The following is a 26,160-nucleotide window of genomic DNA, read 5'->3' as shown; positions in this document are numbered from 1 at the left end:
ACTTTGTTTATTTAAAAAATATATATATATATATATATGTCACACTTTAAGAATAGACAACTATCTCAGTTTGTAGACTAATCTGAATCCCGTGTGCTTGCTTTCAGCACATCGGTATGGCCCATAACTACAGGAACAGTGGTCATGCTGTGCAAGCTGTCCGTGATGCTGGCTATGAGATATCTCTGGGCTTGATGCCAAAGTCGATTGGGCCCTTAACATTTGTGTTCACAGGGACTGGGAATGTATCCAAGGTAAATGCACTTGTTTTCTTTCTTAATTTCCTTGAAATATCCTGAGACCCAAACTATCTCAAAGGATATGGGCATTACATGGGCATTCCTGCTTTTCTGTGAATGGCCATTGTATTTTTTGGTATTTTTCTTACATATGCATTTTTTGGATAGTGAAGAGCAGTAATCGTCCAAACTTTTTTCTTTTATTTTAGTGGATTGGGATTTTTTTTTAAGAGGGTAGAAGGTCTGTTCTTTGGGTATCTATTTGTTCTACCTCCACTACTGAGATGTCCAAAAGATTGGAGCTAGAATTTTCTTCTTTCTGGAGTGGTTTTGAGAATGCATTTTTGAAATCCCAGTGACACCTAGATGGTCCTTCTCAAATAGATCTTTCTTCAAAGAAAATAAAATATTTACAAATGGAACATCATCACTTGTATTACATTGGCGTGTGTTTCTTTTCTTCTGTAGTAAACATAGTTTCCACACTAGAAGTAATTTCTTCAATGGAGCAAAAAAGTAAATAAAAATATTTTATTGTACCCTCATTTCTAATCTTGTTACTACTTTGAGGAACTTAAAGAACAATAAAGAGTCCTTTCCAATGCGCACTGTTCAGATTAGAGTAAGACCTGGCTTGCGGGCTGCATGCGAGGAGCTCATCTGTGTGTCCTTACTGCGGTCCTGGGTGCAGCGCAGGGAAGTGGAACTCTATAATGGGGGGAAATTGAACTGGAATCTCTGCAGGAACCAATGTTGCCTCTTCTGAGAATTTCTACTCCTGTGTTATGTATAGGGAGCCCAAGAAATCTTCAACGAACTACCTTGTGAATATGTGGAGCCACATGAATTAAAAGAAGTTTCCCAATCTGGAGGTAAGGTTGGGCCGCTGGGAGAAATGAATGTATATTTTACTGTTTTAACAGTCCCTGCGTTATAATATTTTATCACCATAAAGCTTTATCATTTGTCATCCACTTTGCTAATTTCTTTCCCCTCCGCAAGACCTCAGAAAAGTGTATGGGACGGTGTTAAGTCGCCATCATCATCTTGTCAGGAAAACAGATGGTGTATATGATCCTGTGGAGTATGACAAATATCCTGAGCGCTACATAAGTCGTTTTAATACTGACGTGAGTATCACACTCAGCTTTTGAGTTCGTTGCCCCTGATACACTAGCTAGGCTGTTTTCAAGGAGAGAAGTTCTGAATGTGTGTATTTGTTTTTAGTCCCCCATATTGGCTTGTTACAAGTCCTTTGGTATCACCAGTTGGCCCTAGGAGTTATCAGCTGCTTCTGGTGTTTCGTGTGGGCTTTGCTGGTTGCTGTGGGTGTGCCCTTTGCTCCACTCTCTGTGCTGCTAATTCAGGTCTGCATGTGCCCTATACCTCTAACCAGTTCCTGTGGACTGCTGCTTTCTTTATTTATCCTGGTCTAGTTAGTACTGTTTGCAAAGTACAGTGTCTTTGATGTTTTATCTGAATACAAGTTTTTCTCATCTATGGCTACAAATTGCAGTCATAACTGCAGCCAGCTACCTTGAAGTTCATGCCATTGATTATAGAGGGCTCTGTGAAATGGTGCAACTATATAAGCACAGCCCCATCCCCTCTGTATGAAGAGCTATTCAAGTCTTTCACTGGGGTTAGCAGTGACACTGTCTTATAAGAAATACAATATATTTGTGTGTTCTTTACTCACTGGTCATAAAACAGTCCTCCCCCAAATAAACCAGCAAACATAAAACGAACATGAAGATGCATGAATTTACTGTGAAAAGGAATGCTGTAGCTAATTTGAAATATGTGTAAACAACAGCATTTTTAAAAATTCTGGTATGAAATTAGCTATTATAGCATATAAAGCATGTTATACAGAGGGACTCTATCTGTAGTTTGAGAATGTTTAAGATGCTTGAGGAATAGAAATTCTGAAACTAGTTTCAAACTGGAAAATTTTGATTCTAGTAAATTTCTATCCCTTCTCTTTTCCCCAATCACAGAAATATTGGTGATTGGATGCATCCTAAAACTTACTAATGACATAGTTATCATGTATGAATGTATGTAACACATTTCTCCATGGAGCTTACAGATGTTATCTGATTTAATCTTCACAGCATTCCTTTGAGGAATGGGGTACGTATTATCCCCATCTGTCAGGTAAGGAAAACAGAGCCCAGAGAAGTTGAGGTAGCAAGATTTAGATCCCACTTACTGGTGATTGAGCTAGAAATAGATTGCTAGGTAACTTGACTCTGTCCTTTCCTCTTTCTTTGCTTTGCAATACATTACAAAATGAAAATATTAACATATTTAGGTTCATATATTTCTCTATCATTAGATAACTCTATACCGAAATCAGGGTGGGTATTTATTGTCTTTGCTTTAAAAGATGGCTGCTGACCTGGCAAATAAGAGTCAATAAGGAGTAACCTTAAGCTATTCCCCATGGTCTTTACTGATAGCTCTCTTTCAGCACACTGCATTGAAACAGGTCATTTCCATTCTCATTGAACTCGGAACTTGCTTTCCAGATTGCACCTTATACAACTTGCTTAATTAATGGAATTTACTGGGAACAAAACGCCCCTCGCCTATTAACCCGACAAGATGCTCAGAGTCTCCTGGCTCCAGTCAAGTCCTCAGTTGCTGGTGTTGAAGGCTGCCCTGCATTGCCTCACAAGTAAGGATGTTAGCAGCTATGGCCGTTTCTAATAGTAGCAGCCATTACTAGGGAATCAAAGAATATAATGCTCTCACGTATCATAAGACTTGATTGTCAGTAACTGGTTGTCTGCCCTTATCTTATTCGACCTCTCTGCAACATTTGACATACCTACCCTCCTCCCTGACATTCTCTTCTCTTAACATTTGAAATCCACATGTAGTGCATATATAACCTCAGAGATGTCTTCCCTTGCTTCTTCATTCCCATATCTCTTTACTCCATTACTTTGTTGTTGTTTTCTGAAATTCATGGTCATTTTTCTGTCTTCCAACTAACTAGACCTGAACCTTCCTTTAAGGATGGGGGCCACATTTTTATTAGTCACAAGTACCCAGTAAATTGTCTGACATATAATAGACATTCAAATATTTATTAAATGTTGAATTAATCAATAAATACTTTTGGGAAACTTGGTTACATGGCACTATGTTAAGCTGCAAGACAGAAGTGTAAAAGATAGGCTTTTGGTGTCCCAAGAGTATAGCTGGAAGAGCAAAACATATTCAGATAAAATGTACACCGATGCTATAAGGCAGCATATGATTGCCAAAGGGGTCCTATGAGGAATCAGTGTCACAGGATGGTGGAAGAAAGTGGAAGCATTGGGCTCAGCAAAGCTTCAAAAGGGAGGAATTATAGGATTAGATGGACGTTGAGGAGGAGAATGAGAATTTCTGGTGTTCGGATTGGTTCTTGATAAAGATTGAAGCCACAAAAGCACAATTTAAGACCTAGTAAGTGGGACAGTTTAGCTGTAGGTTTTTTATAGACAAGTGGTAATTGAAGATTGGGCAGGAAAATTGTGGTCAACTTCTGAAGGTTTTAGAATGCTGGGCTGAGAATTGTGTTCAGAATTCTAGAAACATCTGTGGAATAACATGTAAAATTATGTACTGTTTATCGTGATGGGGGTGATGTAATTGAACCTTCATTAAATTAGAGATGGCTAACCATAATTAGTCTGTTTTCAGCGATTTCTCTTAAAAAAGGGGTTTTCACTCTTGTTTAATTTGGCTTTTTTTTTACTTGTGGAAACTAAAAACTCATATAGGGAAGATTGTCTGTGTTCCAGAAAAATACAGTGTTTTGGAATGTGAATTGTAGGAAAAAGAGCCTGGGAAATATTTGCCTTCTACGCTGAAAATTGTTCCAAGCACCTTTCATTTTTACTTGTTGAAGACTTCAGGGTTCCGTGCTGTCATCTAAGCACTGATATTATTTTCAGACTTGTGGCAATATGTGACATTTCAGCTGACACAGGAGGATCTATAGAGTTTATGACTGAGTGTACGACTATAGAACGTCCCTTCTGCATGTATGATGCAGACCAGCATATTATTCATGACAGGTGAGTAGCAGATAAAGCTGTTAGATAGGAAGAGCTATATATATAGTAACACATCATTTACACTCCTTGAAATGCTAACCTAAAATACCCAATATGCTACATCTTTATGAAACTTATGCAAATTTAAAGAAAATTTTTTAATTAATAAAAATTCAATTTAAAGAAAAGTTTCTTTAAAAAATTTCATGGAAAAACCAATGCAAATTTGAATACTTAAATGAATGCATAAACTATATGTAAATGGGAGAGGGATTGCTGAAGAATGGGTTTTTCTTTGAAAAGTCTACTTTGTTTCCTTATGTCCTTTTGTACAAAATCACAAAAGACAGTGAAGCAAATATAATGGAGTAGACATCTGGAAAAGTTAGAGCTTACAAATATCATTTTATACATCTGAATAAGGCATGTTGCTTTTCCTAGTGTTGAAGGCTCTGGGATTCTGATGTGTTCCATTGACAATTTGCCGGCACAGCTTCCAATTGAAGCTACAGAATACTTTGGAGATATGCTTTACCCATATGTTGAAGAAATGGTAAGCAGATTGGTGGCATTAGCAACACCTCTGTGGCTTTAAATAGAATTGTGGAGTGGTCTTAGAATTGTTCTGGTCTTCTGTGTCTAAGAAATCTGTTGTAAAATGAAACACTAGCCTTTCTTGAAGTACCTACTGATAATCTATTATTGTACATATTCTGCTTATTGCCTCATGGGGAATATGATTATATCAGTGCCTTCATATTTAATTGCAGTTACATTTGTCTCATTATGCATATTTTATTCAGAATGATCATGACGTGTAGGATGGGATTTGTTTTATTTTCAATGTTCCCTGCTGTCTAAGTAAATTCATATTGGTACATTCCTGCTGTCAGATTTGAAAATCATAAATATGGAAAATCATATTGGATTTTAGTCACTAATACTTGAAGTAATGGTTTTTGTTGTGATCCTGTATATTCCTTCTGTGGTCAGTGGTTAACTACTGAATTACTGCTGTATCTAAGTGCTGTTTGCTTTGTGAATGAAAATCTTATTTTGGTATTTACCCTAAGAGTTCATGTTCATTCTAAGTTAGTTTTACTGCCAGTGATCACCTCTGGCCCTGATTTAAAAAGTGAGAATAGGGCGGGCCGCGGTGGCTCAGCGGGCAAAGTGCTTGCCTGCTATGCCGGAGGACCTCGGTTCGATTCCCGGCCCCAGCCCATGTAACAAAAACGGAGAAACAGAATACAATAAAACAAGAAAATGTTTAAAAATGTTTCCCTTTCTTCCTTCCTTCCTTCCTTCTATCCTTCCTTCCTTCTCTCTGTCTTTCCTTTAAAAAAAAAAAAAAAAAAAAAAAAAAAAAAAAAAGTGAGAATAGTGGCTCTTGTGTATTTCTACCATAGATTCTCTCACCAACTGTGCTGGTTGCTTCCTCCCAGTTTTGATACTTCTCCCAGACCTACCTGCTTTTCTTCACTTTCTGAAGCCCTCATGGAGTTAGTTGTTTATATTTTGTCCAGAATTTATAGTTGTTATCTAAGGAAGAGATGGTCTATTAGAAGCTTACTCTCTCATACCAGAAATGAAACTCCATAGTTACGATGCATTAATTGGAGCAACTTGATTCCAGCAGAGTTTTGGAGTAGTTAGAAGAGCTATCCGTGAGCTCTTGTCTATAATTAATGTTTTTGAATGCTAAAAATATGTATTCCAGTGCAATTTTGGCTTTACTAGGTTTTGGAACACTTTGAATGCTGATGTGCCTTGTGGATAGATTTTATTTAATTTCTCAGAAATCCGTTTGTTAGTTGCTCCAATATCACTTACCACTCAAATAACTTATCAAGCCATTTGCAACTCAAAGCTTATTATGTCTCAGAAATTCAATGGCAGGTTATTTCTTTTGGACCATAGAACACAGTGTTTCATTCCCATTTGTCCTTAGTCAAAATTGCTATTCACTCAGACCAGCTGATCTCATATAAATGTTAGAAAAGTAAGGAACTCATAGAAATTCTTAGAAAGGTGTGATTGAGGGTTACCCCATGTAACTTTTATGAATAAGTGCAGTTCTTAAATAATTTATTTATTAAGGAGTAAAGTATAATATAAATTTTATACATTATATGTAAAATATAAACATAAAATATTAAAGTCACAGAAAATTGAACAAAACCGTAAGTGGCGTATATCCTGTAGTATATCACAAAGTAAAGACAGTCATTTGAACACTACAAGGTTCAAACCACACTTTCCTCACCATCTTCCCCAAAGGTACCACTGTCCTGAATCCTAACTGTGGATTATTTTGGCCTTTCTGTTGGGAAAATTATGTAGATGAAGTTATATAATATGTGTGCTATTGTGTCTAAATTCTTTCATTTAATAGTATCTTTATGAGATTCATCCATGCTGTTCAGGGTATCAGCAACTTCTTTATTTTCATTACTGTATAGTATTCCAATGTATGGTTATAATAAGATTTATCTGTTCTACTGTTGATGGATATTTGGGTTGTCTTCAGTTTGGAATTATAATTAATAATTCTACAACCAACATTTTTGCACATGTCTTTTGGTCTGCATATGTACACATTTCTTTTTTGGGGTTAGTATCTACTGTGGAATTGCTGGGTTATGGGGCATGTTTAATTTTATTTGTTACTGCCTAAGAGTTTTAAAGTGCTCAGGCCAGTTTACTCCCATCAACTGTGTATGAAAGTTCCAGTTTTTCTGTATTCTCAACAATATTTTGTGATGTTATTCTTCTAATTTATGTATATTTATATGTGTATAGAGGTATCTCATTTGCATCTCTATATTTGCATTTCTTTGAAGACTAACAATTGGGCAACTATTCATATGTTTATTAGCCATTTGGATATTTTCTTTTGAACAGTACCTATTCAATTTTTTTTTCTTTTACCTATCTTTATATTTACTTCACTGTTTTCTGTTATCAATTTGTAAGAGTTCTTTATTTAGTCTGAATTCTATATAGTTTTATGTTACAAATTTCTTCTTACTCTCTGTGACTTTTCTATTTATTTCACTCTATTCTTTTTTCCTGCCTTCTTCCACGAGAATGCAAATATAGAAAGAGTATCATTGTTTCATCTTGATCTTAAGAGGAAAGTTTTCAATATCTCATCTAGTACGATTGTTGCTGTGTGTTATTCAAAGGTTCTTTATCACATTAAGTAGATTTTAAATTTTATCATAAATGGTGGTATTTTATCAAATACCAAATCATATGATTTTTCTTCTTTTGCTCTGTTAATATGGTAAATTAGGTTGATTGGTTTTCAAATATTAAATCAGCTTCACGTTCTTAGAATAAACCCAGCTTGGTTGTGATGTATTAATTTTTAAATTTATGACTGCATTCAGGTTGCTTATGAGTATATGAAGATTCATTTATCTCTTCTACCATTAATGGATATTTGGGGTTGTTGCCTGTTTCAAGCTATTACTAATAATTCTATTGTTAACTTTTTGTACATTTCTTTTGTTATAACTACATACACATTCTTTTTTAAGTTTAGAACTATATTCATCCTGTTTAGCCTTTTTACATCTATGTTCATGACAGAACTTAACCTATATCTTTCCTTTCTTGAAATATCTTTGTCAGGGTTGAATATTAAGGTTATGCTGACTCTAAAGACAAAGTTGTTCTCTGGAATAATTTACATGAAATTAATGTTATTTCTACTTGATAGAATTAACTGTTGAAACTATGGATTTGAAGGATTTTTATTTTGTTTGGTTTTGTTTTAAGGGCAGATTTTTAAATTATAGGTTAAATTTATGAATAGATGTGATTGTTTATAGATTTTTTTCTTGTGTAAATTTTAGTGTTTTTCTAAAAATTTGTCCATTTCATCTAAGTTGTAAAATTTTTGTGAGACTATTTTTCCTCATATCCTGTTATCCCTTTAATATCTGTAGATTCTGTAATTATTTCTATTTTTCTGAAACTGTTATTGGTTATCTGTATCTTGTTTTCTTCCTTGAATATTTTCTTCTAATCTACCTTTCAGTTCATTAATCTTTTCAATTGGGTCCTTCATCTACTGAATTAATTTCAATAATTTTTTAATTTATCAAAATTTTGGATATTTCCAGTAATCTCCTCATGTCTTTTTCTGTTTTGTTTTTCCTTTATTTCAATCCATTCTTATCATTTAATATATCTTTTGTTTAATATTGGACATTTTGTAGGTAAAATTTTAGAGATATCTCAAGGCTCTGGGTATTGTGATCCTCTGGAGAAAATTTACCTTTGCTTCCAGCGGTGAGATAGGCTAGTGGAAAATCACTTCAACTCAGTTGGAAATGAAAACTGCGCTTCAATCATTTGGAGAACTGGTCTTTGTTAAGTTTGCCCTCTCTTTTAGGGTGTAGTCCTTCCATCTCCCAAATGAGAATCTGGCTCTTTTTTAGGGTCCAGTTCAATAGACTTTAAATTCCAATTTTTTTTCTCCCTCTGTTGAGACAACCAAGATCTCTTCTCAACCTCTCTGTCACTTTCTTCTCAACCTCTCAGCATCTCAGCTACTGCTTTCAGATTGGCAAAAGCTTTGTGGAGATAAGTGGGGCCATATGTTGAATTCAGCATTTTGGGCTTCCTTCTCTTTAGGATTATGGTACAGCCAGTCCTTGCTGCTTTGTTAGCCTAGAAATAGAGGCTTTTTGTTTGTTTGTTTTTCCGAGTTTTACTCATTGGGCACTTGGTCTGAAACCAGCTAATTCACCACTGCTGGGTCAGAAATATGCATTTAAAAGGTAGTATTTTTTAAAAATGTAAATCAGCAGTTGTTACCATTTTAGGCAGTATGACAGGCTCTACATGGTAGACAGTGAGCAATTTTTGGTTAGCACTGAGGCATGTGGTATTGCTTGAGTGTCTGCTGGCTAAACCAGCTTCCATACACTGTTCATACTTTTTTTTTAAACATTACAAGTAGCAGTGGTGGGATTGATCTTAACAGTATCTTTAGCACTGTTGTAACGTTATCTTTAAGTACTAGACATCTGTGTAAATTGATGACTGTCTCTATTTCATAATTTTAATACACGGGTATCTGCTTATTGCTAAAAAGTTGAGTATATGGTCTGTGGTATTTTCTAATAACTGGATGGAATCTGTTTTTAGAGTATATAAACCTCTTTTTTTCCAGATTTCTGCTTTTTTACTTAATAGCCATACAGACCTTGTAACATTCCAGTGCATAGGTTATCACTTTGCAACCAATATATCAGGTTTGTTTAACATGAATTCAAGCTACTTATTGAGTGTCTTTTGGAACAAGGCACAATTAGGGATGAGGAAAATAAGATACAGCCCCTGTCCCATAGAAACATGATATACAAGAAAGGATAGAGACAAGTATGCAACTCCTCTATGACATGGGATATGACAGCTACCAGAAAGATGCAAGTGAAGTTGTGGAGGGAGAAGTGGTGTCCTGTGTAAAATCTAGAAAGACTTTACGAGGGGACATTTGATCTGTCTTGTGATAGATGAGTAGGATTTGTACATTTTCATGAGTGTCAGAGACATACCATGTGATGGCAACGGTAGGACAAAGGTGGGAGTTAACTAACCTAAGATGGAATTTCTGTAGGTTGTCAAGTCTGATTGAGTAGTGATAATTATGTTGGGTTCATAATATAAAGGGTATAAATGCTAGGATGAAGAGTTTAAAGTTAATTTGTAAAATAGTGATGAGCTATCAAAGGCATATGTTATGCTTCAGGACGCTTATGTTGGAAATTTTGCAATTATTAATTCTAGTGGAAGAGACAGTTAAGAATCTACATTTGAGCAGCTCTTGGTTGTCTTTTATGTTAGCCTGTCTTTAGGTGGAATCATGGCAATTCTTTCATTTTCTTGGGAAGAATCCATTTAATGTCATGTATCCACTCACTCATTTCTTGAAATACTCACCATCTTAGCCTGGGGGCAGGAATATGGTAAGATGCTAAGCACAATTCCTGCCTGGGGAAAGACTTTGGTTAAAGCTTCACAGAGGAGGCAAGTCTTCAATTGTATCTTGAAGGACAAGGAAGAATTATTTGGGTGATCAACAAGGGAGAGACAGTTCCAGGCAGAGGGGAAAGAATGTGAAGTATCCTCATGGTGTACCACAGAGGCATGTGAAAGCATTGTGTAGGTAGAGAACTCCAAGCTATTGCTAGAACTGAAGATTTAACCAAAATCTGAGGTAGAAGAGAGCTGAAGTTGGAGAGGTAGAGCTAGATTGTAGAGGGCCCCGTAGGACACATAAGGAGCTAGAGACTTTATCATCATTATCATCATCATTATTTTTGTTTGCTTAAATTTTTATTTCATAATCATAAACTTAACTCTGCAATCCAGCTAGACTTGGAAGGGGAAGATAATGAAGAACCCAAAGAACTGCAGCAAAAGCACAAAGATGATAGGCTACTGAAGAGCAGAGCAGGTGTGGTTGCTGCTCTCCTGAGCTACAGAAGGAATGGTCTGGTGGTTAAGACGAAACACAAATCACATTTATTAGACTTGTCCATAGTAGGCAATGATCTCCTTGCTGGTCTTGCCATTCCTGGGCTTTGACTCCAACATTATTACTATGTTGTGTTTGTGGAGCTTGTTGCATTTATCTTACTTCTGCCCTGTTGACAGTTTTGGGAGGTAGAGGAGTCTGCATGAAAAGGGAATACTCCAAAGGTGACTGGGAGAAGAAAGCACTGGAAGGACCATAAGTGTTAATTCCATGAGTTTCACAAGGAATTCTGTGATTTATAGATACTTATTTTTTATATCAATATCTCAGGAATAGATATCGAAATGTCTTGTGTTTTAGATACATGCAGTTCATTTTATAGTTATTTTAATAGAACAATACTCTGTTGCTAGCATCTGCTAGGCACATTTTGCTCTTTCTTGGTTGGATGAGTGCTCTGGACCTTATCCTGTGATTAGGGTGGAGGGAATGCCTCATTGGCTCTTCTCTGCCCATCAGAAACAATAATACTGATTTATCTGAGCTTTACCCCATTGTAGTCTATTTGAGAGTTGGGTACTCTGGAAGAAAAGAAAAGATCTAGAAGGATGCTGGGATGTTAATGTGACAGATATGGCTTTGGTTGTTGGTCTTATGACTCATGAGATAATGAGAAGGAAGTGTGGATGATGTTTCAAGGTCTACTTAATCTAGCCACTTTCCCTACCATCTTTGAAATGCTGATGTGCCTATGTATAGAGATATTATTGACCTGCGGGAGAACTCCTTCTATAGGATTAGTGGCCCTCCTTTTGGATGACACATCTACTTTTCTAATGGAACAGCTTGAATATTTGATATAGGATAGAGCCCCTCAGAGGGAGGTTCATGTGTATAAATCTTGTGGTAATATTTTCCAGCACACTCAATATGGCATATCTAATTTGTGAATAAGCTTTTTTGTGTTACCAACAAGCAAAGATGATTGTAATCAAATTTTAATTTTAAAATTGGAACTTGTGCTAAAATAGCATATTTTGTGGTACAGAGTTGATTGCTATTAGAAGACTTCTCTTAACAAATTATTCATATTCAGTGATCATTAGAAAACACTTCGAATTCATTTTTTCCTTTGATTCGTATTTTAATATGGAGACAAATACAGAAAAACCTTCTTTATAATGCCATTTACCTCTTACCAATGCCATTTTTATTTCAGATATTATCAGATGCGACACAGCCCCTCGAAAGTCAGAATTTTTCACCTGTGGTGCGCGACGTAAGTTACGAAAATAGTTTCCTTTCATGAATGATTGTTTTCTACTAATATCTTCACTCCCCCACTCCCTTCACAGTTTTCTCTCCCTATCTCTTTCTGTCAGTCTTCTCTATCAGTTCATGATTATGTTTTTTAAATTAAAATATGGATACTAAGGAAATGTCTTGTGTCATGTACATTTAGGCAGTGATCACATCCAACGGTGTATTGCCTGATAAGTATAAATATATTCAGAAACTCCGGGAAAGCAGGTAAGTATTGTTCAGATCCTTTTGCTTTATATATGCATATATTTTTTTACATGGGCAGGCACCAAGAATTGAACTCAGGCCTCTGGCATGGCAGGTGAGAACTCTGCCACTGAGCCACCATTTCCCGCCCTATATTTGTTTTTATCTTGGTTTTAAAGGGTTTATTTAGTTGGAGTCAGCCTCATCAATTCTTGATATTAGGTTTATACCTTATGAAATTTTTGATAATTTGGGGATAATGTAAATATATGGAAAACCAAACTAAGTGACTGGCTGAAACCAATGGGTGTTGTTATTTCCTGAATAGTATAGCAATGTCCTTTGGTTCTCTGATATTATTTTGTGGATTTGTGTGTAAGCAAGTTTTTTGGTCAGCTGTTTGTTCTTTCTCTACCATTTGCATATTGCTTTTGTATGATTGTTTTTGATAAAGAAAAATACGCGCACTCACCCTCCTCATTGTACTTCAATTTGATTTTTATGTGAGAGCTGGCACTCACCTTTGTTTAGTGCAATGTTTGAGAAAGCAGCCTCCTGGATAGAAATTAAGGAAGGTAGTACAGAAAATGGTGAGAGGCCAGTTTTTCCTGGGGGGGACTTGTTAGGAGGAAGATGCTAAAAAGTAATGTGGCAAATCTACCCAAGAGAATGGTTTTCATAGAAAAGTACTTAGCGAAGGCCCTTGTTACCTTAAACTAATTTTACTGTTCATAGTTTGAAAACCTTGACATTTCTTTGTAATGTTCTGTTCTCCTTCAGCTGGGTTGTACTTACTTTGTGTTTTTATTTCCTCCCCTGGTCTTTTCACACTTAACAAAATAACACATGCACTGAATATTAAGGAGAAACCAGGATTGGAAAATTAAAAACAAAACGACTGTCTTATCTTCTTTCCCAGTTCTATCTACAAGAAGTAATGAAGGTATCTTCCCAGATCAATTAGGCTACAGTTGTACCTCTAACATATGGTATTAATTTGCCTTAGAATTACTTTTTTGTGGTTCTATAAAATATCCTGGCATAAGACGGCAAGAATATTTATTTATTTTAAAGCATCTAGCACTGTAGCACCATAAGAGAGTTTTTTTTATAGGAGAAACTTCATGTCTTTGGGCTTTTATGGCTCTCCCTATTCCTTGATCCTTATTGTCAAGGAAAGAATATCCTTTATACTAATGACATATTTAGAATAACTGTCATTTTGATATCATCACTCTTATGCACCATATTTCCTGCAGCAAAAGGGATATGTGGCTCCAATTGCTTGGATTTCCCATTCTCCATCCATTGTGAAATTTTATGTCAAGAGGATGATAATGATTGACGTTGAAAAGGATATTTACCTTATCTTGGACCCTACCTTATTTTCATGATCTCTTTATCTTTTTGCACAGTGATTATTAAACTGGATTGTGAGGTTTGAGGGTACTGATGGGGTAGTCAGGATCTAATTTTTTAAAATGTGCATTCATTTTATGTTTGGTGATCAAAATAATATGTTTTAATGATACAAACAGAAGCCATTGTTACAAAGACTATACGATAACCAAATAATTGTGTTTCTGGGAAGTAAAATGGGATGGGGTGGTAGTAAAAAGAGACATAGCATCATTAGTAATATGTGTGTGTTGGGGGTGGAAGGGAGGCATGACCATTTTGTATTATGTTCATTCATTTATAATTAATGAAAAAGGTCTTGGGTTAAAAAAAGTCTGTGGGACACCCTAGCCTAAAGATGCCAACAACAGGGCCCAGGCACCAGACCAATTCCATAGTTACACATTGTTAAGATAACTGGGAATTTGGTTCAAAGGGCATGTAATGAGTAACTTCTTTGTTCAAGACAAAGTGTGCTGAGGATTGATGGGTTTATAAAAAAATAGGTAAGACTTTAGTCACTGCCTCCCATCATTGTGGGAAAGACAGGTATAAATTCTAATAGAATAGCTGGACAAGAATTTAAACCCTGCCTTATAATATTCTTAGGTTTCTATATTTAACCTATGGCATTTGTGATTTCAAAGTTATGGTTTCAAATATTCTCTAGCAACCTTAAAGAAGCATGATGTGATAATTTCTAATATGGATACTAATGATCTCCTGAGTGGATATGAGGAGACATAAAGCCCCTGGTATGACTGTGAATCAAGGCCCTAGATGGATAAAGTATGAGACCAAATTACTCAACTGTAAGTGAGCCAAGTATCTGTTCAGCCTCTGCACCCCACTGGTGATATCAGAGATTCATGAAAGTCTGTGAACATACATCTCAGAGATGTTGATGGTTTATTGTTCATCTTCATACAAAATCTAAAATGATGTTGGCATAGGGAACTCCTGTTGAGGTTCTTATAGTCAGCAGTGTGAAAAGAAATGTGACTTTATAGTCTAGGCTGTAGTTTAGTTTTGCTACAGCAAAATTCTGTTATTTAAGAAAAACACAATTTTTATTATTTTCTCCTTTTTATAGGGAACGTGCTCAGTCACTTTCAATGGGCACCAAGAACAAGGTCTTGGTTCTTGGAACTGGCTATGTATCTGAGCCAGTATTGGAATACTTGTTGAGAGATGGCAATATAGAAATAACAATAGGTAAATAAGCTCTGATTTGGGGGGGAAGAAGAAAAAAAAACCTAATTTCATAGAACATTTATCTCTATGAATTTTAAATGACTAGTTTGTTTCTAAACTTTGCAAAATCAGTTTTGGAGATATTACAATGTGTTGTACATTTCATTCTTGAAATAGGCTCTGACATGAAGAATCAAATTGAACAGTTAGGCAAGAAATATGATATCAGTACTGTTCACCTGGAGATTGGGAAACAAGAAGAGAAGTTAGGCTCCTTGGTGGCAACACAAGATCTTGTCATCAGGTTGGTATCTGGCAAGTAATGAATTCCATACTGTTTGTTATAATTCCTCTTCTCTTTTCTTCAGTATATCCCTGTTTGTCTCTGTCTTCGTTCATTCAGCACTGCGATTGTGAGAATCATCTGTGTTGTTGTCTGTAACTCTGGTTTATTCATTCTTGTTGCTAGATAGTATTTCCTTTTTTAAAAAAATTTTTTTTATTTATGACACATAACCACATACAAATATAAACATTCTTACCATATGGTCATTCCATTCTTGTTATCTAATCAATAACTCACAATATCATCACATAGTTGTATATTCATCATCATGATCATTTCCTAGAACTTTTGCATCAATTCAGAAAAAGAAATAAAAAAAAAAACAGAAAAAAATTCATGCACACCATGCCCCATACCCCTCCCTCTCATTGAGCACCAGCATTTCAACCTATTAAATTTATTTTAACATTTGTTCCCCTATTATTTATTTATTTTCAAGCCACATGTTTTACTCATCTGTCGATAAGGTAGATAAAAGAGCATCAGACACAAGGTTTTCACAATCACACAGTTACACTGCAAAAGCTATATCATTACACAATCATCTTCAAGAAACATGGCTGCTGGAGCACAGCTCTACATTTTCAGGCAGTTCCCTCCAGCCTCTCCATTACACCTTAACTAAATAGGTGGTATCTATTTAATGTGTAAGAATAACTTCCAGCATAACCTCTTGACTCAGTTTGGAATCTCTCAGCCATTGACACATTATTTTGTCTCATTTCACTCTTCCCCCTTTTGGTTGAGAAGATTTTCTCAATCCCTTGATGCTGAGTGCCAGCTCATTCTAGGGTTTCTGTCCCACGTTGCCGGGAAGGTCCACACCCCTGGGAGTCATCTCCCACATAGAGAGGGGATGGGCAGTGAGAATGGTTGTCATGTTGGCTGAGAGAGAGAGGCCACATCTGAGCAACAGAAGAGGTTCTCTTGGGGGTGACTCTTTGGTCTAATTTTAAGTAGGCTTAGCTTATCCTTTGCAGGTTAAGTTTCATATGAACAAACCCCAAGATTGGGGGCTCAGCCTATTGCTTTGGTTGTCCCCACTGCTTATGAGAATATCAAGAATTTTCCACTTGGGGAAGCTGAATTTTCCCCCTTTCTCACCATTCTCCCAAGGGGACTTTGCAAATACTTTTTTATTCACTGTTCAAATCACTCTGGGATTTATAGGGACACTAGATAGTATTTCAGTACACAATTTATTATTTATTATTCATTTGACCTGTTGGTGTATGTTTAGATTATCTCTGATTTGTACTAATGCTGCTGTGAACATTTTAGTATTTGGATTTGATATACATGTTTCTTTTAGGTATAGACCTAGATGTAGAATTGCTGGGTCATGTGGTACTGGTGTTTCATACACTTTGGTAACTAATTTATTCTTTTGGGCTTGGAAAGCATAACTGAAAATGATCAAAGCTTCTCTAACTTTTTGGCCATTTCAAGTCTTATTATAGGAGCAGCTCTTTAAAAATAGTGTTAGTTTATTATCTAGTAAAAATCATATCCAACTTCTAGATACTAAGGGACATGAGATTTATTCTGTAACTAAATTTTGCTTAGAATCTTAGAATCTTAGAATACCCTTTTTCCAAGGTGGGAGGAAAAACATTATCTGCTCATGCATAGTGATTACTTTTATATTTATATTGACTTTAAATTATATCTTTTGAGGAAGTTTTGTGATGTCCTACTTAAAAAAAAACAGGCTTCAAAAACAGGTACAATGAAGGTGTACACAGATAGAGTTGGAGACCTTACTTTATCTCTTCGTATCTTTAAATTTAGGTTTATCTTTGGCACTTAAAGCATTCAGTTTATAAAAATTTGATGTGTGTTTATTTTTGTTCAGTAAGAATTCAATAATTAACAGTAGACCTTTACTGGCAGTCATATGACTGAAAATAAGTCCTGAATCAAAGTCTAGTTTCCTGCATGGATAATACAAAAAGAACTAATTTTGCCATAAACAGGTGTGCCACACACATAGTTAGCAGGCAACTAAATATAAGATTGCTTTTTGATAAAACAAAAAGAAAATAACATTATAAAGCACATTTAAACTAAATCTGAAGCAAAGTATGACAAGATAAACAGACAATAATCGATTCATATATGCCAATTTTTTAATTTAGCAAACTGGTGACCTTCAATAAGATTTAGAAAAATCATTTTATATTTAATTTCTTTAATTGGTTGAGTTTCTATGCTGAATTGTAGAAATGCCATTACATATTGTTATTTGTAGTATTCCCTAACAATTTTTTATTTTGTAAGTTGAAGAAAGAATGTTGTCATGTAAACACCGTTACAGGGACCCTTCTAGCTTGCCAGCTGCCAGAATGCAATATACCAGAAACAGAATGGCTTTTTGAAAAGAGAAATTTAATAGGTTTATAGTTTATAGTTCTAAGGCTGAGAAAATGTCCAAACTAAGGCACCAATAAGAGGTTACCTTCACTTAAGAAAGGCCATTGAAGTTCAGGGTTTCTCTTCCAACTGGAAAGGCACGTGGTGAACATGGCAACATCTGGTAGCTTTCTCTCCAGGCTTGTTTCATGAAGCTCCCCCCAGGAATGTTTTCCTTCTTCATCTCCAAAGGTCTCTGACTGTGTGGGCACTCATGGTTCTCCTTATTATTCTCTGGTGGCTCTCTCAGATCTCTAGCCGTTTCCAAAATGCTTCCTCTTTTAAGGGATTCTGGTAAAGTAATCAAGACCTAGCTGGAATGGGTGGAGTCACTTCTCCCTCTATTCAAAAGTTTGTACCATTGGGTGAGCCACATTTCTGTGGAGATAACCTAATCAAACCTCCAATCTATAGTACTGGATAGGGATTAGAAGAAATGGCTGCCTTTACAAAATGGGATTAGGATTAAAACATGGCTTTCCTAGGGTATATACATCCTTTCAAACCAGCACAGGGACTGTCAAAATAATATGAGTAACAAATAGGTTTCACACAAAATTTTTATAAATTATATCAAATCCTCATGGCTTTAATTTTCGTATTTTAATTTTTAGTGATTTAATACAAATAGTAATTGATTTTGATAAGTTACTTTGAAAATTCTATTTATATATATGTATTTTTAAAATTTATTAATTAAAAAAATAAGAAACAAAATAAAACATACATAATCAGTAATTCACAATATCATCACCTAGTTGCATATTCATCATTTCTTAGAACATTTGCATTGATTCAGTAAAAGAAACAAAAAGAGAATAGAAAAATGAAACGAACACAGAAAAGAAAAAAAAAAGATTATACCTATCATATCCCTTACCCCTTGCTTTCATTGATCACTAGCATTTCAAACTAAATTTATTTTAACATTTCTTCCCCCTATTATTTATTTTTATTCCATATGTTCTACTCGTCTGTTGACAAGGTAGATAAAAGGAGCATCAGACACAAGGTTTTCACAATCACACAGTCACATTGTTACAACTGTATCATTATTCAATCATCCTCAAGAAACATGGCTATTGGAACACAGCTCTACATTTTCAGGCAGTTCCCTCCAGCCTCTCCATTACATCCTGAATAACAAGATGATATCTACTTGATGCATAAGAATAACCTCCAGGATAACCTCTCGACTCTGTTTGGAATCTCTCAGCCATTGACACTTTGTCTCATTTCCCTCTTCCCTCTTTGGGTCGAGAAGGTTTTCTCAATCCCTTGATGCTAAGTCTCAGCTCATTCTAGGGTTTTTCTCAATCCCTTGATGCTGAGTCTCCGCTCATTCCAAGATCTCGGTCCCACGTTGCCAGGAAGGTCCACACCCCTGGGGGTAATGTCCCATGTAGAGAGGGGAAGGGTGGTGAGACTGTTCGTCGTGTTGTCTGGAGAGAGGGGCCACATCTGAGCAACAAAAGAGGCTCTCTTGGGGGTGACTCTTAGGCCTACTCAAAGGCTTGACGTATCCTTTCTGGGGTTAAGTTTCCTATGAACAAACCCGAAGACTGGGGGAAGTTGAATTTCTCCCCATTCTCACCACTCCCGGAAGGGGGCTTTGCAGATGCCTTTCAACTCACTGATCGAATTACTCTGGCATTCATTGGGGCATCACTCTGGACAAACCAACTAAATCTCATGTCCTACCTGAGATTCCAAGTACTTATGGCATTCAGTCAAACTATCTACATAAGTTATATTAGGAAATGCACTAGTCAAAACATTAATTTTCTACCAAATAAATATTTTTTTGCTTTAGTCTCACACAGAAGGTGACATTTTAAAATATTAATTACCATCTATTTTCAGTACCCTGCAATAATGACATTCCTTTGTTTTTCCTCATGCAAAAACATTTTTAAAATTGTACCTTGTACATTTCACTATTATTATACACTCTAGGAATTCCTAGATTATACCATCTCAATCTTTAACATCTATCTTTCTTTTTGATTTCAATATGTCCCCAGCCCTCCTCCCTCTATCATTCTCACATGCAGCTTCATTCAGTGTTTTAACATAATTATATTACAGTTAGGTAGTATTGTGCTGTCCATTTCTGAGTTTTTGTATCCAGTCCTGTTGCACAGTCTGTATCCCTTCAGCTCCAATTACCCAATATCTTACCCTATTTCTATCTCCTGATGGTCTCTGTTACAAACAAAATATTCCAAGTTTATTCACTAATGTCAGTTCATATCAATGAGACCATACAGTATTTGTCCTTTAGTTTTTGGCTAGTCTCACTCAGCATAATGTTCTCAAGGTCCACATGTTGTTACATACTTCATAAGTTTATTCTTTCTTAGAGCTGCATAATATTCCATTGTATGTATATACCATAGTTTGTTTAGCCACTCGTCTGTTGATGGACATTTTGGCTGTTTCCATCTCCTTGCAATTGTAAATAATGCTGCTGTAAACATTGGTGTGCAAATGTCCATTTGTGTCTTTGCCCTTATGTCCTCTGAGTAGATACCTAGCAATGGTATTGCTGGGTCATATGGCAATTCTATATTCAGCTTTTTGAGGAACCGCCAAACTGCCTTCCACAGTGGTTACACCATTTGACATTCCCACCAACAGTGGATAAGTGTGCCTCTTTCACTGCATCCTCTCCAGCACTTGTCATTTTCTGTTTTGTTGATCATGGCCATTCTGGTGGGTGTGAGATGATATATCATTGTGGTTTTGATTTGCATTTCTCTAATGGCCAGGGACATTGAGCATCTCTTCATGTGCCTTTTGGCCATTTGTATTTCCTCTTCTGAGAGGTGTCTGTTCAAGTCTTTTTCCCATTTTGCAATTGGATTGGCTGTCTTTTTGTTGTTGAGTTGAACAATCTCTTTATAAACTCTGGATACTAGACCTTTATCTGAAATGTTGTTTCCAAATATTGTCTCCCATTGTGTAGGCTGTCTTTTTACTTTCTTGATGAAGTTCTTTGATGCACAAAAGTGTTTAATTTTGAGGAGCTCCCATTTATTTATTTCTTTCTTCAGTGCTCTTGCTTTAGGTGTAAGGTCCATAAAACTGCCTCCAATTATAAGATCCATAAGATATCTCCCTACATTTTCCTCTAACTGTTTTGTGGTCTTAGACCTAATGTTCAGATCTTTGATCCATTTTGAGTTAACTTTTATATAGGGTGTGAGATACGGGTCCTCTTTCATTCTTTTGCATATGGATATCCAGTTCTCTAGGCACCATTTATTGAAGAGACTGTTCTGTCCCAAATGAGTTGGCTTGACTGCCTTATCAAAGATCAAATGTCCATAGATGAGAGGGTCTGTATCTGAACACTCTATTCGATTCCATTGGTCAATATATCTATCTTTATGCCAGTACCATGCTGTATTGACCACTGTGGCTCCATAATATGCCTTAAAGTCAGGCAGCATGAGACCTCCAGCTTCATTTTTTTTCCTCAAGATACTTTTAGCAATTCGGGGCACCCTGCCCTTCCAGATAAATTTGCTTATTGGTTTTTCTATTTCTAAAAAGTAAGTTGTTGGGATTTTGATTGGTATTGCATTGAATCTGTAAATCTGTTTAGGTAGCATTGACATCTTAACTATATTTAGTCTTCTAATCCATGAACACGGTATGCCCTTCCATCTATTTAGGTCTTCTGTGATTTCTTTGAACAGTTTCTTGTAGTTTTCTTTGCATAGGTCTTTTGTCTCTTTAGTTAAATTTATTCCTAAGTATTTTATTCTTTTAGTTGCAATTGTAAATGGAATTCATTTCTTGATTTCCCCCTCAGCTTGTTCATTACTAGTGTATAGAAGCACTACAGATTTTTGAATGTTGATCTTGTAACCTGCCACTTTGCTGTACTCATTTATTAGCTCTAGTAGTTTTGCTGTGGATTTTTCAGGGTTTTTGACATATAGTATCATATCATCTGCAAACAGTGATAGTTTTACTTCTTCCTTTCCAATTTTGATGCCTTGTATTTCTTTTTCTTGTCTAATTGCTCTGGCTAGAACTTCCAACATGATGTTGAATAACAGTGGTGATAGTGGACATCCTTGTCTTGTTCCTGATCTTAGGGGGCAAGTTTTCAGTTTTTCCCCATTGAGGACGATATTAGCTGTGGGTTTTTCGTATATTCCCTTTATCATTTTAAGGATCTCCTTCATTTTTGAAGGGCAGTTTTGCTGGGTATAGAATTCTTGGTTGGCAGTTTTTCTCTTTTTAGTAATTTAAATATATCATTCCACTGGCTTCTCACCTCCATGGTTTCTGCTGAGAAATCTACACATAGTCTTATTGGGTTTCCCTTGTATGTGAAGGATTGCTTTTCTCTTGCTGCTTTCAAGATCCTCTCTTTCTCTTTGACCTCTGAGATTCTGACTAGTAAGTGTCTTGGAGAACCTCTATTTGGATCTATTCTCTTTGGGGTACACTGCACTTCTTGGATCTTTCATTTTAGGTCTTTCATAAGAGTTGGGAATTTTTCAGTGATAATATCTTCCATTAGTTTTTCTCCTCCTTTTCCTTTCTCTTCTCCTTCCGGGACCCCCACAACATGTATATTTGTGCGCTTCATATTGTCATTCAATTCCCTGAGTCCCTGCTCATATTTTTCCATTTTTTTCCCTATAGTTTCTATATCTTGTCAGATTTCAGATGCTCCATCCTCCAGTTCACTAATCCTAACCTCTGTCTCTTGAAATCTACCATTGTAGGTTTCCGTTGTTTTTTTTATCTCTTCTACTGTATCTTTCATCCCCATAAGTTCCGTGATTTGTTTTTTCAGACTTTCCATTTCTTCTTTTGTTCATTCTTTGCCTTCTTCATATCCTCCCTCAATTCATTGATTTGGTTTTTGATGAGGTTTTCCATGTCTGTTCATATATTCTGAATTAATTGTTTCAGCTCTTCAATCTCATCTGAACTATTGGTTTGTTCCTTTGACTGGGCCATATCTTCAATTTTCCTGGTGTGATTTGTTATTTTTTGCTGGCGTCTAGACATTTAATTACCTTAATTAGTTTATTCTGGTGATTGCTCTCACTTCTCTTACCTAGGGTTTTCTTGCTAGATGAATTTGTTGTCTATCTGTTCTTTGACCTTCAGTTCAGCTTTTTCTGGACCTCTAGCTTAGGTTTTGTTTAACAGAGGATAATTTGTCAGTTCTTGTTTTCTTGTTTCTTTCCCTGCTTGTATGGTGCCTTTTCCCTCCCCACCCTTAGGAGGGTCTATGTAGGTATTATAGACTCCAGCCGGGTTTTCTGGACTAAACTGGACTCCTATCAGGGGCAAGGAGTCACCTGCTTCAGTTTTCCCTGAGGGTGAGACCCAGCAGGTTAAAAGACTTTCCTATGAAGTCTCTGGGCTCTGTTTTTCTTATCCTGCCCAGTATGTGGCGCGTCTGCCTGTGGGTCGCACCAGCAAAAGATGTTGTGGCACTTTTAACTTTGGAAGACTCTCCCTGCTGGGGGCATGGTGGAGATGGAGGAGAGGTTGTAGGCTGGTTTTAATGGCTTCAAATTGCCAAGTCCTGGGGTCTGAATTCCTTGAGGGAGGGATTCCACCTGAGTTGGGCTTCACCCCTCTCCTGGGGAAGACACAGGTGGGAGACAGTCCTGAAAGCAGCCCGTTTCTGCCTATCCCTGGGGCAGTTGCAGCCTGAGAAGTCCCGCTGCTGAATCCAGAGGCTGCCATGTTTCCGTAGAGACACAGCCACTAAAGCCTCCGTTTCCTCCCCTTTCCTCTTTTTCCGTGAGCCCAATGAGCGACCTCTTCCATGACCAGGTTTAGAGTCTCTTTCCTTTCCCTCTGGGAAGCTGCCTGTGGGGGAAGGGCGCTGGCCACAGGCCGCCGCGGCTTGGGGAACTCATGGTTTTGGGGGCACTTGCAGCCAGCCCAGCTGGTCCTGACTGGGGTACGCTGTGTGTCCGGTCACTGACGTGGCTCTGGGAGCAGTTCTGTACTGTTTCTGGTTATTTAGTAGTTGTTCTGGAGGACGAATTAAAATGTACACATTGCTAAGCCGCCATCTTGGCCCCTCCCTGATCGAAAATTGTATTTATATTTTGTGCATATTTTTCACAAGTGGCATTTCCAACCACTTGATTAATTGAGTTGGAGTAAAACCTCAAAAGTCAAGAGTTGTGTCCAGTTGGTCATTGCTATATCAAAAACACAATGAAGAATGATGAACTCTAATCCCTTTATCTAAGAAAAGCACCACTAGCCCTGTCATTATAGCTCTCAGCATATTATTATGTTAGAACAGATGATGTCAAACTTTTAAAATATTAGGTGTTGGCAAATTTTTGTTCAGGCAAGTTTTCAAAGTGGGAAATGAGATGTGAAATTAATTCCCACTTAATCTTTATGATGATGGCATTTTTATATTAAAAATTCTATTCTAACAAAGAGGTTTACAAGTATTTTACTCTGTGGTTTTCAAAGTGCTGCCAGATTTGGTAATAATACTTTTTTGTTTAAAAAAGCCAAAAAACACATCAAGAGCTTTTATAGGAGTTTCCAGTGCTGGCAAGATGAGTACACAATTTTATTCTACATGATAATAATTCTAAACAGAAAAAATTATATTCTATTGACCTGAGGAGAAATAAGTGCACAAGAGGTAGTTTTTGGTCTTGGTTTGGGTGAAATAGAGAAAATATGAATTATGCAGGATGAATTTGACAACTATAGAGACATAGTGTGACATTGTTTACTTGTATTTATATCTTCAATGGTATTATGTAGATTATCAAACAGGCAATAAGTTAATAGAACTTAACTACTGCGCTACACTTGATAGGGTGTTTCATTATTCCTTGAATAGAATATGGATGTATTAATGTCAATATTTATGAAAGTGTAATCCCAGCACCAAATTAAAATACTGAAAACAGATTTATATAAAACCCAATTAAACAATGGCTGGCCATGGTGGCTCAGCAGGTAGAGTTTTTGCCTGCCATGCCGGAGACCCGGGTTCGATTCCTGGTGCCTGCCCATGCAAAAGAAAATAACAACAACAACAAAAAACAATTAAACAAAATAAACCCAATTAAAGTTCATTTTTACTTGAGGTTAGCTTCATTTATTTTTGCTCACCATATGAATTTTTAGCCATTTTGATAGCCTCTACACCAGTCAATACCCTTGTAGCCTCTCCCTTACCCTTGTCCTTCCAAAATGCTACTCTAAGGTAACACCTGGGCCATGTTGACCTCGTTTGGCCTCTCCTGATTGCCTTTGAGGAGACTCAAGACAGATAACTATAGAAACATAAGAAAAGAAAGGGATAAAAGTTTCCATGAAATGTTGTAAGGAAATAGCTAGGTGCATGCAGAGGAAGGAGAGCTGGCCTTGTGAGAATCCAGGAAAGCTTTTTAGAGGACATGACTTTTCAGGCATTTCTTAAAGGAGGGCATGACATAGATGGCATCGGGTGAATGTAATGAGCATTCCAAATAAATGGAATATCTAGAGTAAAGGCACAGGGCTGGAAAAGCAAAGGCTATGAGTGGGGAATTACAATAGCTGGTTTAATCCACATATATGATTTATGAAGGAGATGGGTAGAGGAAAATGGAAAGGTTAGGTGAGGGTCATATTGCGGAGGGTTTTACATGTGGTAACAGGATGAATTTATTTGGTAGTCCACAGAGTGTCATTGGTTATTTCTGGGAAAATAATTTCCTCAGAGCAGTGCCCTAGGACCTAGTTTTAGCACAATTCAGAGTTTACCTGGGAAGATAAGGTTTCTGATTAGTTTCTCCCTCTGTCTTTAAGCTTGTTGCCTTATGTATTGCATCCTCTTGTGGCTAAAGCATGCATCACAAGCAAAGTTAACATGGTCACTGCAAGCTACATCACACCAGCACTAAAAGAATTGGAAAAGAGGTAAGTTTCAGCTATTTTCAACAAAGCACATGGTCCGTAGCATTGTTTTTTATTCAATAGTTCCTTCCTTCTCTTTCCATCTGTCACAGTGTGGAAGCTGCCGGCATCACAGTCATTGGTGAATTGGGATTGGACCCTGGCCTTGACCACATGTTGGCAATGGAAACAATAGACAAAGCCAAAGAAGTGGGAGCCATAGTAAGCCATCCATTTAGGAACATATTAAATAGTCCATGTTCTTGTGTATGTGAGAAAATAATTTTGTAGTTTTGATTAAACTTGTTGCTGAACTTCAACTCATTCTTTGAATAGAAATTTCAGGTAAAATTCTATAACTCAAAAATAACTATATGGTAAAATGTTATCCAAATCTTAGGTCACAAGCAATTTTTAGAGAAATAAATGTCACAGCAATAACTTGATTTAAGAAAAGATTTTAGGCTTCCTTGGAGATTCTGCAAGGTTTGACTATTGAAAATTGGGAAAATTCTTTGGACCATTCTTTGGGGTGTGAAGTATGTTTTGTACATGAGAAGAGACTATTGGAATGTAAATGTGATGGATCAGATTAAATATTTTAAG

The 26,160-nt window shown here is 36.5% G+C and overlaps 1 protein-coding gene across 5 annotated transcripts in view; it reads left to right on the top strand.

Moving 5' to 3' along the window:
* The window catches only part of AASS (aminoadipate-semialdehyde synthase), a 77,401-nt gene that overhangs the window by 28,389 nt on the left and 22,852 nt on the right, over positions 1–26,160 (top strand). For all 5 annotated transcript variants that reach the window (XM_077119036.1, XM_077119118.1, XM_077119309.1 and 2 more), the window contains 12 exons: positions 108–254; positions 1,033–1,111; positions 1,242–1,369; positions 2,774–2,922; positions 4,193–4,315; positions 4,736–4,847; positions 12,010–12,069; positions 12,253–12,320; positions 14,791–14,912; positions 15,069–15,195; positions 25,468–25,578; positions 25,668–25,776. In XM_077119036.1, coding sequence (XP_076975151.1) covers positions 108–254; positions 1,033–1,111; positions 1,242–1,369; positions 2,774–2,922; positions 4,193–4,315; positions 4,736–4,847; positions 12,010–12,069; positions 12,253–12,320; positions 14,791–14,912; positions 15,069–15,195; positions 25,468–25,578; positions 25,668–25,776 — 1,335 coding nt within the window. The remainder of the gene's footprint in view (positions 1–107; positions 255–1,032; positions 1,112–1,241; positions 1,370–2,773; positions 2,923–4,192; positions 4,316–4,735; positions 4,848–12,009; positions 12,070–12,252; positions 12,321–14,790; positions 14,913–15,068; positions 15,196–25,467; positions 25,579–25,667; positions 25,777–26,160) is intronic.

The sequence above is a fragment of the Tamandua tetradactyla genome, chromosome 1, assembly GCF_023851605.1.
Source record: "Tamandua tetradactyla isolate mTamTet1 chromosome 1, mTamTet1.pri, whole genome shotgun sequence".
Classification (NCBI taxonomy): domain Eukaryota; kingdom Metazoa; phylum Chordata; class Mammalia; order Pilosa; family Myrmecophagidae; genus Tamandua; species Tamandua tetradactyla.
The sequence above is the reverse complement of the archived record's forward strand: the minus strand, read 5'-3'. Positions and strand labels throughout refer to the sequence as shown.